Here is a 12,369-nt window from a genome sequence, read left to right as displayed (position 1 = left end):
TCTAGATTTTTCCTGCGTGCACGTCCTAAGGACTTCAACATGTATTTTGACATCTGAACTCGACTATTCCTCCCAGAATTGCAGACGATAAGGCTGAAACTGGGCCATATGAATAGTCGCTCACTGACCAGGCTCGTGAGAATTTACTAGAACAGTGGTCCAGTAGGATGTCAAAAATTGGTCTAGAAGTCTACAAATTAGAGGCATAAGTTAGAGGCATATAGTTATTTTAGTTATCTCCGTCTTTTTAGGTGTATAACGTTAGATAAGACATACGTACTTTCGCCAGTAACTACTATTCTACTATTACTAGGCTCTCCAGCGTCTTAGGCTTAAAGTTTAGTAAAAGCCATCTAAAGCTATAGAAATACTCTAACATATATCGAGTCTCTTCATACAGAATAAGATCGATCGAATACTAGTACTTATTTCGATTTACAAGTAGAAGAAGAGAGAGTACTATCTAAACAGGTACAGGTATGAAGAAGAGATAATAGCTCACCAATAGCTAAACTGACTAATATAAAAATTAAAGAGGACAAAGAGTAGGAAAAAAAATAATAAGACTACAGACGACTTGTATAGTACCTAAGAATTCGGGTCGAATTAGAGAGCAGGATCTACCTACACAAAAGGCTATATTCGGCATCTTTTACTCGTATGAAGTAGAATGGTGGGGTAGGGCGGTGAGAAGCCCCTCTGGTCTAGGCGGTGTGGTGGTGATTGGAGCGGAGCGCGTGGAAAATTCTCCTCTGTTATTATTTATTACTGCCGAACGATTCCATCTCCATTAGGTACACCTGCGTACTACGACGACGACTGCCTCAAAAGACATCTCCTCCGCGCCTCCACGCTGCAACTCCTCCACTCTCGCTCCCTCATTCGCTTCCTGCAGCTCTCCAGTAGCCCTCCGACAGATCCCATCTCCAGAGATCAAGATTCATCATTGGACGCGGCCTACCGCTGACCGCAACTGCTCTCTGTTGCGGCTATTGCCGTTTCCCCCCGCTGGACGCTGACCGGTCGACCTTCTGATCCCCCAGCACCTCTCTTGGCGCGTGCAATTTGAAACGGCAAGGAACAGAAAAGAAATCAACAAGAAGGAAAGCTTGCACACAAGAGAGGCTTGGAACGTGGCCCAGATCATGACGGCCTCGCTGTAATCGCAACCCCCGAAGAATTGTGTGATTCGATAGACCGTTGCGTTAGGCACCACTCGTCTGGAGTGGGATTGGTTCCGAAATCATGGCTGGCGAAGACGATCTGTCGGAGAGCCGCATGGCCGACATCGTTCGAGCTTTGGAGCTCATCCACAGCCCATCATCCACGAATGAGCTGCGCCGAGAAGCTCTCACCTTTGTGGAATCGCAAAAGGAAAGCCAGTCGGCCGCTCGGGATGGGTTCCTCCTGGCTTCCCGCACGGATAGTAATCCCCTTGTCCGCTATTTCGGTCTGACCCTGTTGGATCATGTCTTGCGCCACACCTCTTTCACCGCCCCCGAACAGGTCGCTGGCCTGCGGGACTTCATCCTGAAGCTTGCCGAGTCGGTTCGACCAGAAGACCCTCCATATCTCCGCAACAAAATCCCGCAGTTATGGGCCGAAATCGCCAAGCGCAGTTGGGGGTTGGATTGGATTGCTATGGACGAGACTCTCGTCCAGTTCTGGGGTGCTGGTCTTGTCCATAAAGAGCTGGTCCTTTCGATTCTCGAAACCTTGTCCGAAGACATCTTCTATCGTGAGGATACTGTCTCCTCTTTGCGCGGGACCGATCTGAACCGGTCCCTAGTGGAGATCTTCACCCCACTGTCAGTCTTCGAAGAGGTATATCCAAAGAGAGACCACCATATCGAACTTCGCTGTGGACCGGAAGGCTGGCTGTCCCGGATCTGCTCGTTCCTCGAGTACTGTGTCGAGAATGTCCAAAACTCGAAACAGGCGAAAGACGCGGCTCTCAAGGCGCTTGCCGCTCTCAAATCGGTCTTAATCTGGTCTATCCCCAAGGCTATCCTTTCTGCGAACTGTGTACCCAGTATCGCTAGAGCGTTCACTTGCCAGGATGAGCAGGTGTTGTTGGTCAGTCTCGGTCCCTACTATACAGTAATACACCCCCCTGCTAATCTTATCCCAGGCCGCTGTCGAGGCTCTACACTCATTGTACAGCAGATCAAACTTCGATGTCGAGGGTTTCCAATCACTGGTGCACATGATGTATCAGACAGACTATCTGGATCTTTTGCAGAAGCTGTACGAATGGTCCGTTGTCGGACCCGATGACATTGATGATACGAAGTATATGATCTCGAAAAAGCTCTCAGAGGTGTGTCCTAAACAATGCGACTCCATGTACGTACGGCAAGCTAACGGCTTCGACTCAGATGGTGTCATATGTTGCCGGTTTCCTCGAGGAAAAGAGCTTCTCCCTGGAAAATACCCAGAGCTTGAATCTTCCATTTTTCTTCCATCTCATGGTCAATGTTATCCAACATCAAAGCCTCACGGTGTCCATACCGGTTTTGCACGTATGGTCAAAGTTGTTGGTCTCGGAGAGGATCGGCAATACCGATCTAGTCACCAGCCTAGTTCCTGCGCTGCTTGGCATTTGTACTCAGCGGCTGGTCCGCTGGGAATCTCTGCCTTCTGACTCCGATGATCCTACTGTTATGTTTCTTCTCGAGGATATTGACACTGTTCCTGAAAGGCATACATTTGTGGGCAACTACCGCCGGTATTGCTCCTCCATTATCGAAACAATCGTCCAGAAACGGCCTCAGGAGGCGATACCGCATATCCTGTCAGAGATCGATACGAGATTGGACAACCTCTACACTGGTGTTCAACCGTTTAGTGCCCAAGCCTTCTCTAAGGGCTCAATTCCGTTAACGCGCGCTGACACCCAGTTTGCGGTAGCTGACGCAACCCTGAAAGGGTATAACAAATGGGTCTCGGCACATGGCCGAATGCCCCAGCAAGATGAGCATAAACGTGGGGAACTAGAGAATATCCTCGAATCATGGGCTTTCAAATTAATGCAGAGACAATTTGAAGACCCGGTTCTGAAGCAGCGGGTTGTCAAACTCGTTGTCGATATCTCATCACGGGCTCTTGACAAAAACCCCAGTTTTGCACTGAAAGTTTTGGAGTACATTCTCATGACGCGTCTCCCCGATCAACCAGAGTACCCTGCCTATTCTGAGGCAGTCAAAGAACTCCATGGCCTGGCAAGCCATGAACTTCGCCGTCTTGCCATGCGATACGCCGATTACTTCGCGACTTTCTACGACCTTCTCGAACCGAAAATCAGAGAAATCAGCCAAGCAAATCGAGTGGATGACAAGCTTCATATGGAGCTGACCTCAATCCTCCTCATCATCATGCAGCGCGCGAGTAATGTAGACCCGTATCAACGCCAAACCCGCCTTGCGTCTTTTGTGGAACCGATTAGACAGGCTTGGCAAGATGACGAGTTCCTACAAATGTGCTCGTCCTTTGAATCCTTTTGTTCCATGCTTGGATTGCAGAACGTGGGGCCCTTCATGCAGTCGCGGCAAGCACATAAGCTTGAGGACTGGTCTTCGGTGCCTCTTGATAGCGAGGGCAAGGGGATCCAGGAAGATATGACCAGGAAATTCCAGCAACTTCCTTTGCGAGGCACAAAGACGATGTTCGCTGTCTCTACTGAAAGGTTGAAGAAAAACGAAGCTCCATATGAAATCGCGTGCAACCTGTGGCATGAAATCATCCCAGTGGTCCTGCCGACCCTCTTACAGCTTGTGAGGTAAGCAAGACCATCAAGTCACATATTTAAAGCGAATATACTAAATGGGCATACAGCAATGCGCATGCTTTCCACAATCCGGCCAACTGGAGCGGCATGTCCGAGGAAATGCGGTCAGTCGTTGAACGCATCCTAACGGATAGGTTCTGGCAAGCGGGTATATCAACTGGCAGCCGAGATGAATTCTACTCCAAGATCACGTCCTCCCGCTCATCGCTCGAAGGGTTCGCGTCATCAGTTAGAGGGAAGATTAGAGCTGTGCGAGAGTCTTGTTACTCTATGCTGTTCAGCATGAGCCGCCTGCGAGAGCACTTCTACGGGTTTGCTGAACTCCCAGGTCCTCTGTCGCAAGCCTTATTCAAGGACTCGTCTCATCTTTCCTCTCATCAGTTTTCGGTCCTCCTCAACATCTCGAGATGCCTCATTGACGACTGTCCTGTTCGATTCCGTGCTCAGTTTTTGCCCCCGATGTTGTCTACTCTGTTCGCCAACATCGACCGGAAGGTTACGTCAGAGTGGGAAATCATCGAGCAACGGAGGGAAGGTCTCGCAGACGGAGACCTGACTGACGAGATGAAGTCGGAGAGTATTCTTCGGCAGTTGACTTACTCTGCGGTGATTATGGTGGCTAGTCTCCTTGACCCGCAGAGAGGCGGTAAGTGCATGATATCTTGAAATCGTATTTGTCTAGTATACTGAACTTCTTCAGACCCCGACGAAGAGCCGGCAGACCCAAGCGCACCACACCCACCACCCGCCCTATCCGACTCGATTCGACATTTCGTTCTTTCGTCACCGGAGATTTTCGAGCCACTCATGCTGTTCTGCACCCATGCGCTGCGGATGCGTGATACCCGGTGCTGCAGTATCATCACTCGAGTGATCCGTTCCATCCTGCAGGATTTCGCTCCTCCCAATAACTCTCCCACCACGGTGACGATCCGCGAATTTATCTCCTCGGAGGTTCTGAAGGCCTGTATCACATCTGTCCATGAACCGTATTTCGTCGACATGCAGAAAGACCTCGCACAGCTGATCGCGTCTATCTGGATCCTTTACGGATCTAGCCCTACGCCGCGGGCCTTGATCCTCAGCCTCCCAGGTATGGATGAGCAACGGGTGGCAAGCACCGAAGCGGCGCTTTTCCGGTCCTCGGCAGCACGGCAGCAGCGTGCTCTTGTTTTGGATCTTTTGGAGAGCCTTCGTGGTGTCAGTATTGCTGAACAAGGCAAGATCTTGGGCACGCGTGAAGAGCGTCGAAAGGCACGCAGTGCCTTGCAGGAACGATACATGAGTACCGAAATGGAAGCTCAACAGAACAAGGTTGATATAAACGATGGGCCGGACCTATCTGGGGTAGCGGACATGTTCGGCTAAGGTAGGTTCAGCCTGTGTCTGTATAATACGATGGCATGGATTGGACACTTCCATGTGATCACCAATTTCCATTTTTTGCATGACGACTACTGAGCATAGAGATATACCTTGATGCTGTTGATATACATAGATAAAAAACATAAATAAAACAAAAGTACAATTCGAAAAAGGTGCCATCTCCACCAGGTCGTATAGATAGAGGCAAGCGATGGGAGCGCAAGAAACCGATAGAACGAAACATATTGCAAACTAAATGGATCTTCCTCAAACGGTATATCTACATGGTACAGTGTTCTCTTTTGATCTTCCACGAACACTCCTGTTGCATGGGGGAAAGCATAATCAACACGCCACAGCGAATACTCCAGACCCTTGTTCGCTCTCTAATCCCGTATCACAAATCCCCGGGACCCGTCAAGTCCAGCAAGCAGACCTACGGCGAAGCGATAATGACATAAACGAACCCTGGCACATGACATCTCCAATTGCTTATTGAGTGACATTGGCGGGTGTGTAGACGAAGGTAGGGCGGACGTAGCTGCCAAACGAGCACGAGTCAGCGGACAAGGGGAACAATCTCTGAAACCAAGCAGTACATACCGGCTGGTGTTGTAGACCTTGCTTTCCGTACCCAGGAGCTCCTTCTCGCGGGCCTTGTCGGCGTAGTGTCGGCGGACCTGGTCACGGTCTTCTTCGGCCTGGAGGAGGGGGACGAGGTGGAGACGGCCCCAGATCTTCTCACGGGCGAGCTCACTATCGATCGAGACGAACACGTTAGATACTCTCATGGACGGCGGAACGAAGGGGGATGGGTCGTTTGCGGGGGCCACACGTACTTCATTTCGCGCACACCGTGGAAGAGCTTGTAGTAACCGTAGGCCATGACGAGGTGCATGCCGACGAGGTAGTAGATGGGGCGGAAGCCACGGGCGGGGATATTGCGCTGGGACATAGGTCAGTATATCGTGTTCTTGGAGACTCCCCTCCGGCATCATGGAAGGGGGTTTCATGGGTATTCCCAAGACAGGGTATCGAAGGTGCCGTGGGGAGCCGGGGAGGTCTCGCGAGGAATTGGGCGAGGGAATTGCGATATCATCGTACCTTGTACTGGACCGGGGCGTAGCCCCCGGCCGGGGGCATATCCTGAGGCATTTTGGGCGAGGAAGGGGGGCGCAGAGACGTGAGGACGGCGACAGGAAGATCGGCCGGTGATGCTTGACGGACGAAGTTGGACGGTCGGTCACGTGTCGATTCGCGGGTTTGGTAATGGAGGCTGCGAGGGCGCTGATTGGCCCGTGGGATTTTCTGTCGGAGTCTCGGAGCCGTTTTTCCTGCTGCACCTCAACCCAGAGTCATATCGCTCTACGCCGCCGCTATGGAGGAGGAAGAAAGACCCCGGAAGTTCCCTAAGCTCGACCATGACGGCGCCCAGGATGATTCCGAGCCGACTATGACCGGCGCCGTGGGGTCGGTTCCAGAGGATACGAACGCTACGACGAAGCAAACTACGGAAGAGCCCGAAGCCTCGACGACGATCAATGATGAAGCGCAGGCTCCCGGAGAGGAGGGGGCAGAGGGTGCGCCGAAGATGTCCAAGAGACAGCTGAAGAAGCTCGAACGCCAGAAGAAATGGGAGGCCAATCGTGCAGATCGCAAGGTGAAACGCAAGGAGAAGTTGGCAGAGAAGAAAGAGCGCCGACGGAACGAGATTGCTCAGGCGCGGGAAGAGGGTGGTGAGGAAGCCGTCGAGAAGCTTTTGAAGTCATGGGCACGGACGCCCCAGCGATTTGCGCAGTCCAAACAGCTCCCGCTGACGTTGATTCTCGACTGCGGGTACGACGACTTAATGCTGGAAAAGGAACGGATTTCCCTCTCCTCGCAACTTACGCGCGCTTACTCAGAAAACGCCAAATCCCAGTACCGCACTCATATGGTGCTCTCCTCGTTTAACAAGAAATTAAAAGAGCGATTCGACACGGTCATGGTGAAGCAGTACGAGAATTGGAAGGGAGTTCGTGTTATGAATGAGGACTTCGCACAGGCGGCGGAGCAGGCGAAGGAATGGATGCAAGGTCCGGGCGGAGGGGAATTAGCTGGACCCTTTGCAGAACAGACGGAAGCCAAGCCCGAAGATGGCGAGGTTGTCTACCTCAGCAGCGACAGTCAAAATACCCTAACGGAGCTGAAGCCGTACAGCACATACATCATTGGAGGCCTGGTGGACAAGAACCGCCATAAGGGGGTCTGTCACAAGCACGCGGTGGAAAAGGGGATCAAAACCGCCAAACTGCCGATTGGCGAGTACATCGAGATGAACCACCGTTCGGTGCTGGCAACGAACCATGTTGTGGAGATCATGCTGCGATGGATTGAGCTAGGAGACTGGGGCGAGGCGTTTATGAAAGTGCTACCACCGCGCAAGGGAGGGATGTTGAAAGGCGCGAAAGAGGAATCGGAGGAGCCCTCGCAGGGGGAGGCATGATGCATGTACAGAGTATCTATATGGTATTGGGGAATAGATGATGGATATAATACAACGAGTTATGCATGTATAGCTGAGTCAGCACGTTGCCACCACGATGGATCGATGACGGAAGATCAACAACAACAAAACATTTCCTGACGTCTTCTTCGTCTTCATCTCTGCCACTCTGCACTTCCTTCTCTCCTCTCCGCCAGACTCTCTCGGTGGGGATCTATCGTCATCTCTCCGTCCGACTGATTGGAGACCTCCTTCGTTCTACCCCACATTCTCATCGTCTGGCTCCTTTCTTGTGAGATCGTGCGTCCGTCTTCCTTCTCTTGTCGCCTTCCCCCCCCACCTTGGCCAGTAAACAACCCTCGTTGCTCAGGAAATCTTCAGCTATGTTTATGCTGCGGAACGGTATGTCACCCTTCTTTGTTCAGTCGCATCTTGCAGCATCCTGGGTTCCTTAGACCTTCTACCCCGCCATCTACCCCTCCCCCGCCATCATTCTGCCTTTTGCTCGTCCCTTTCTCGGTGGCGACTAACCCACCCCAGTGAGCAAATTCCTCTTTGGAGACACTTCCAAGGAATCCATCATCGAGATCCCGCAGGGTCAGCTCTATCTCGTCCGCCCTCTGTCGCCCAAAGGCTATTCAGAGCTCATCTTCAAGGACGCCGCCGCATCCATCCGTCGCACCGGACAGGAGTTCCAGTACCAGCTGGTCATCCAGAGAGCCTACGAGGAAGGGGAGGAGGAACTCGCTGAGGACGACGACGAACAGGGTGGCAGTGACGGTTCCGACAAGGACGAGAAAGTTTTCCTTCTCGACCAGGCCTTGCATTTCCGCTCCGAAGTCCGTGACGGGGGTTCTAAGATCCTTGCCTGGAGAGACCTCAGCGGTGATCTGGAAGACCTCTTCGAATTTGTTTGCGATCCTTCCGTCCCCTCCGAGAAGGTTACAACCTTCGAAGTCGCAGCTCTCCAGTGCCAGTACGAACGCAAGTATCGACGCAGCGCCCAGACTGCCTCCCAGCAGGCCCTTGAGGAGTTCTCCTTCCAGGAAGAGAAGCCTATTCCATCCGCGAGTCCTCTTGCCTCGCCGACGAAATCTCGCACGCATTCATTAGCTTCTATCGGTGAATCGACCACCGCCATGGCCAAAGACGTGGAATACTCGCGGTCCAAGGGCCAGATCAGGCCGGCTGGCTCGGGTGACGAACCCACTGTCGCTCCTCCTGCTGCTGCGCAGCCCGAGACTATGGAAGTCCTGGCAAAGGAGAAGGCTGAGCTGCATCTGTTCGATTTCCCCACCGGAACATTTGTCCTCCAAGACGCCGATGTAGTTGCTACTGTGTCTGAAATCGGCAACTGGCAATACTGGCTCCAAATCACTGGAGCGGAAAAGGAATGGCTTGGCCAAGCTGTCGTCGCCGACATCAACCCGGTCTTTAATTTTGAGTATCTCTCCTTCATATTCAACCACTACGACCAAGACGGCTCGGCATACTCCTGGCTTCTACGCTTCAAGGACCAGGAAACCGAGGAACGGTTCCAGGAAGGTTTAATGCAAGCTCTTTGGGAGCAACTGAACGAAATGAAGTGGAACAAGGTCAAAGAAAATGACAGGGAGTACGTGCTGGATGCATTCCAAGACCTCACGATGGAAGACGCCGAAGAACCGGAGGCCGAAGAAGAGGAAGAAGAGGAGGAAGAGGACCAGCACGACGGTCAGCGCAGCGAACACTATGATTCAGACGAGGAGGAAGATGACGTTGTCGTGCGCGATAACGATGGAAATGTCAACTCGCAACTGGCGGTCGGCTACAAGCACGATCGGTCCTTCGTCGTCCGCGGCTCCAAAATTGGAGTCTTCAAGCACACCGCTGACAACAGCCTGGAGTTCTCGACCAACATTTCCAAGGTGGAGACTCCGAAGGGCAAACTGTTCAGCCCCAAAAAGGTTATGCTGCATGCTGAAGATCGCAACATGATCCTCCAGAATGGCGATGACCCCAATTCCCTCTATCGTATGGATCTGGAGTATGGTAAGATTGTCGATGAATGGAAGGTCCACGAGGATATCCCTGTGACTACCTTTGGTCCTGAGAGTGTAAGTGTTTCTTTGCTCTGGCTCGATTGTCACCGTACTAATAGTAGATAGAAATTCTCCCAAATGACTTCCGCTCAGCCTTTCATCGGCGCGTCTCAGAATGCGCTCTACCGCATTGACCCCCGTGTTTCCGGCAACAAGCTCGTTGATTCGGAACTCAAGCAATATGCTAGCAAGAACGATTTCTCCTCTCTGGCCACCACTGAGAAGGGATACATCGCCGTGGCGTCGAACAAGGGTGATATCCGCATGTTCGACCGTCTGGGAATCAATGCGAAGACCCATATCCCCGCCCTTGGAGAGCCCATTATTGGCTTGGATGTGTCCGCTGATGGCCGTTGGGTGCTAGCCACTTGTCGAACCTACTTGCTCCTTATCGACTCTTTGCAGAAGGACGGCAAGAACGAGGGTAAACTGGGCTTCGAGCGTTCGTTTGCTAAAGACTCCAAACCTCAACCGCGCCGCTTGGGTCTGCAACCGGCCCATGTTGCTCAGTTCCAGCACGAGACGAAGAAGCCGCTCGCGTTCACGCCAGCCCGTTTCAACACCGGTGTCGATTCCCACGAGACATCGATTGTTACTGCCACCGGTCCGTTTATCATCACCTGGAGCTTGAAGAAGGTTGTACAAGGCCGCAAAGACCCCTATACGATCAAGAGATACTCGGAGGAGGTTATGGCAGACAACTTCCGATTTGGATCGGATAAGAACGTCATCGTGGCTTTGCCGAACGAGGTGAACATGGTCGCGAAGAAGAGTCTTATGAAACCCACCCGTGAGAGCATTGCCGGGCCTCCTGTTACTCCTCGTCGCAGCACAAGATGGGGCAGCCGACTGGGAAGAGACGACATCGTGAATTCGCCTTACTAGGTCACTCTTCACTGTTCTTTATCTAATATCTTTTTTTTCTTCTCTTTTATCTGTGATACTGCATACCCCTATTGCCTTTTTATTTCTGAGATTTGCTTTTGAGACGGCGAGCCTTGAAGAATAGTACTTTACCAACTAGTTCAGATAGCTAGCTAGTAATACGAATACGATTCATGATTAGACTACTGAAGTATCAAGTAATGAGCTATCTTGGAGCGGATTACGAATAATTTCCTATCCAACGTTGTTGGAAGAGATCGGTAGGTCCTGTTTTATTAATTCTCGCAAATTGATTGCTTGGTTCCGTTAAGATGCTGCACGATGGAAACCAGCCACACCGTGCCCGGGGTATTATGTACATACATACAACCTACAAAGTCGACAAAACGAGGCCAGACAATTTCGTCTATAAAAGGCAAGGGGAAATCGCCATCGTTCACGCACCCACATACCAAACCTCCACGCCGAGAATGTCGAACTTGTCGCCCTCATCGGAGAGAGGCTCGTTTCCGAATGTTTGGCAGCCCGAGCTGACGCCCTTTTCCAGGCTCGAGTCCATCCAAAGTCCGTACCGGCCATCCCTACCACGCAAGTCTGTTAGCACAGACACGCCCATGCACGTCCACGCACACTCCAGCAAGCACGGGTACAATACTCACCCTCCGCCCAAGCTTAGAAACCCCGTCTCACAGAACATCATGTAGTCATTCACGCCGCTGTACGGGAAGGCCTTGAAGCGGATGCGTTCCGGGGTGCTGGTGCCGCTGGCGCGGCCGTTCGATTGCGGCGGCACCAAACGGGCCGGCGAGGCGTCGCGCGGCTGTTTCTCGCTGCGCAGGGTGCTCCACCGGCCGGCGTGGGTGGTGTCGGCGCTGGGCGGGGGCGGGAGGCCGGCGAGTTCGAGCAAGTCCTCCGAGTGCGAGCCGCCGCCGCCGCCGGCGGTTCCGTCGTCCGGGGGGAAGCTCTCGAGGAGCTGGCGCGGCGGGGCCAGGACGCTCGCGCGCCAGAGGAAACACTCGCCGGTGCCGAAGTAGTGCGGGTTGGGACGCGGCGGGTCGGTCATGTAGGCGCCGAAGACGGCGCCGGCGGCGGAGGCGTCGCGGACGATGAGCACGTAGCCCGCCCGCGGGCTGCGATGGGAGATCTCGGCGCAGAAGTCGTACAGGGTGGCCAGGGAGGCGCCGTCGCGGTCGAGGCTGTAGGCGAGCCGCCAGGTGTCGACGAGCTGGAGGCGGGCGGGCACCAGCAGGCGGATCTCCTCTGCGAGGGCGCGGGTCAGGAGCTGCTGCTGGAGGCTGTCGCTGGAGGCCCCGAGGGTGTCGTCACCGGTGGTCAGGGTCAGCGGGGTGAGCGGGGGCGGCTGGAAGGGCGATGCGGTGCGGACGGGGGTGAAGACTTGGGAGTTGTCGGGGGAGGTTAGGGAGTCATGGTTGCGGCGCATGGCATTGGATTTGGCGGTGGGGGGGTCGGTGAGACGGCGGTAGAGGCCGGAGACGACGTGGGAGACGGGATAGGAGAAGTAGGAGGCGGTGGATTGCTGGAAGGGAGGGTTGCGAGCACGAGAGGCGGATCTCGAGCTGCCCCGGGAGCTGGACGACATGCGTGCGGGGGCGGGGGGAGCATTCAATTGAGCGGTCGAGGAGGGAGGGGAGGGCGATTGGGACGAGCTGGAGGAGGATTGAGTGCGATGGAGGGTGAGGGCGAGGAGGGACGAAGGGGAAGTGGAGGGAGAGCGAAGAGAGATGAAGTTGGAGAGAAGCGCGTGA

General features: G+C 53.4%; 5 protein-coding genes across 5 annotated transcripts; 3 read left to right on the top strand and 2 right to left on the bottom strand.

Moving 5' to 3' along the window:
* Positions 1-1,245: 1,245 nt before the first annotated feature.
* On the top strand, positions 1,246-5,435 carry BDV59DRAFT_208432 (karyopherin MSN5; the record flags this gene model as incomplete). Its single annotated transcript, XM_073695206.1, has 5 exons — positions 1,246-2,076; positions 2,132-2,320; positions 2,379-3,778; positions 3,835-4,433; positions 4,488-5,435. 5 exons carry the CDS (start codon positions 1,246-1,248, stop codon positions 5,153-5,155), a joined length of 3,687 nt encoding a protein of 1,228 aa, XP_073552494.1. The 3' UTR covers positions 5,156-5,435.
* On the bottom strand, positions 5,329-6,373 carry BDV59DRAFT_168450 (putative NADH-ubiquinone oxidoreductase subunit GRIM-19). Its single transcript, XM_073688076.1, has 4 exons — positions 6,257-6,373; positions 5,992-6,098; positions 5,756-5,908; positions 5,329-5,693 (listed from the first exon to the last, which is right to left on the bottom strand). The coding sequence occupies exons 1-4, from the start codon at positions 6,305-6,307 to the stop codon at positions 5,645-5,647; spliced, it is 360 nt and encodes a 119-aa protein (XP_073552493.1). The 5' UTR covers positions 6,308-6,373; the 3' UTR covers positions 5,329-5,644.
* Positions 6,374-6,494: 121 nt separating this feature from the next.
* trm10 (tRNA (guanine(9)-N(1))-methyltransferase) lies at positions 6,495-7,759 on the top strand. The gene has a single exon (XM_073688074.1). The coding sequence runs from the start codon at positions 6,531-6,533 to the stop codon at positions 7,635-7,637; it is 1,107 nt and encodes a 368-aa protein (XP_073552492.1). The 5' UTR covers positions 6,495-6,530; the 3' UTR covers positions 7,638-7,759.
* A 20-nt stretch (positions 7,760-7,779) lies between these two features.
* BDV59DRAFT_49232 (uncharacterized protein) lies at positions 7,780-10,786 on the top strand. Its single transcript, XM_073696496.1, has 3 exons — positions 7,780-8,039; positions 8,178-9,733; positions 9,785-10,786. The coding sequence occupies exons 1-3, from the start codon at positions 8,021-8,023 to the stop codon at positions 10,601-10,603; spliced, it is 2,394 nt and encodes a 797-aa protein (XP_073552491.1). The 5' UTR covers positions 7,780-8,020; the 3' UTR covers positions 10,604-10,786.
* A 67-nt stretch (positions 10,787-10,853) lies between these two features.
* Positions 10,854-12,337, bottom strand: BDV59DRAFT_168446 (putative oxidative stress response protein Oxr1). The gene is made up of 2 exons (XM_073688073.1): positions 11,263-12,337; positions 10,854-11,184 (listed from the first exon to the last, which is right to left on the bottom strand). The coding sequence occupies exons 1-2, from the start codon at positions 12,201-12,203 to the stop codon at positions 11,040-11,042; spliced, it is 1,086 nt and encodes a 361-aa protein (XP_073552490.1). The 5' UTR covers positions 12,204-12,337; the 3' UTR covers positions 10,854-11,039.
* Between the last annotated feature and the right edge of the window lie 32 nt (positions 12,338-12,369).

The sequence above is a fragment of the Aspergillus ambiguus genome (assembly GCF_047715705.1).
Source record: "Aspergillus ambiguus strain CBS 117.58 unplaced genomic scaffold BDV59scaffold_2, whole genome shotgun sequence".
NCBI lineage: Eukaryota > Fungi > Ascomycota > Eurotiomycetes > Eurotiales > Aspergillaceae > Aspergillus > Aspergillus ambiguus.
Note: the sequence above shows the minus strand (reverse complement) of the source record. Positions and strands in the feature narration are given on the sequence as shown.

Bases quoted from the DNA above. Each gene is read 5' to 3' on its own strand.
- trm10 (XM_073688074.1), top strand. From the start codon at position 6,531: ATGGAGGAGGAAGAAAGACCCCGGAAGTTCCCTAAGCTCGACCATGAC.
- BDV59DRAFT_49232 (XM_073696496.1), top strand. The intron at 9,734-9,784 runs GTAAGTGTTTCT...AATAGTAGATAG, and splicing joins CTACCTTTGGTCCTGAGAGT to AAATTCTCCCAAATGACTTC.
- BDV59DRAFT_168446 (XM_073688073.1), bottom strand. From the start codon at position 12,203: ATGTCGTCCAGCTCCCGGGGCAGCTCGAGATCCGCCTCTCGTGCTCGC. The intron at 11,185-11,262 runs GTGAGTATTGTA...CTTGCGTGGTAG, and splicing joins TTTCTAAGCTTGGGCGGAGG to GGATGGCCGGTACGGACTTT.
- BDV59DRAFT_168450 (XM_073688076.1), bottom strand. From the start codon at position 6,307: ATGCCTCAGGATATGCCCCCGGCCGGGGGCTACGCCCCGGTCCAGTAC. The intron at 5,909-5,991 runs GTACGTGTGGCC...CTCGATCGATAG, and splicing joins CACGGTGTGCGCGAAATGAA to TGAGCTCGCCCGTGAGAAGA. The intron at 5,694-5,755 runs GTATGTACTGCT...CTCGTTTGGCAG, and splicing joins AAGGTCTACAACACCAGCCG to CTACGTCCGCCCTACCTTCG.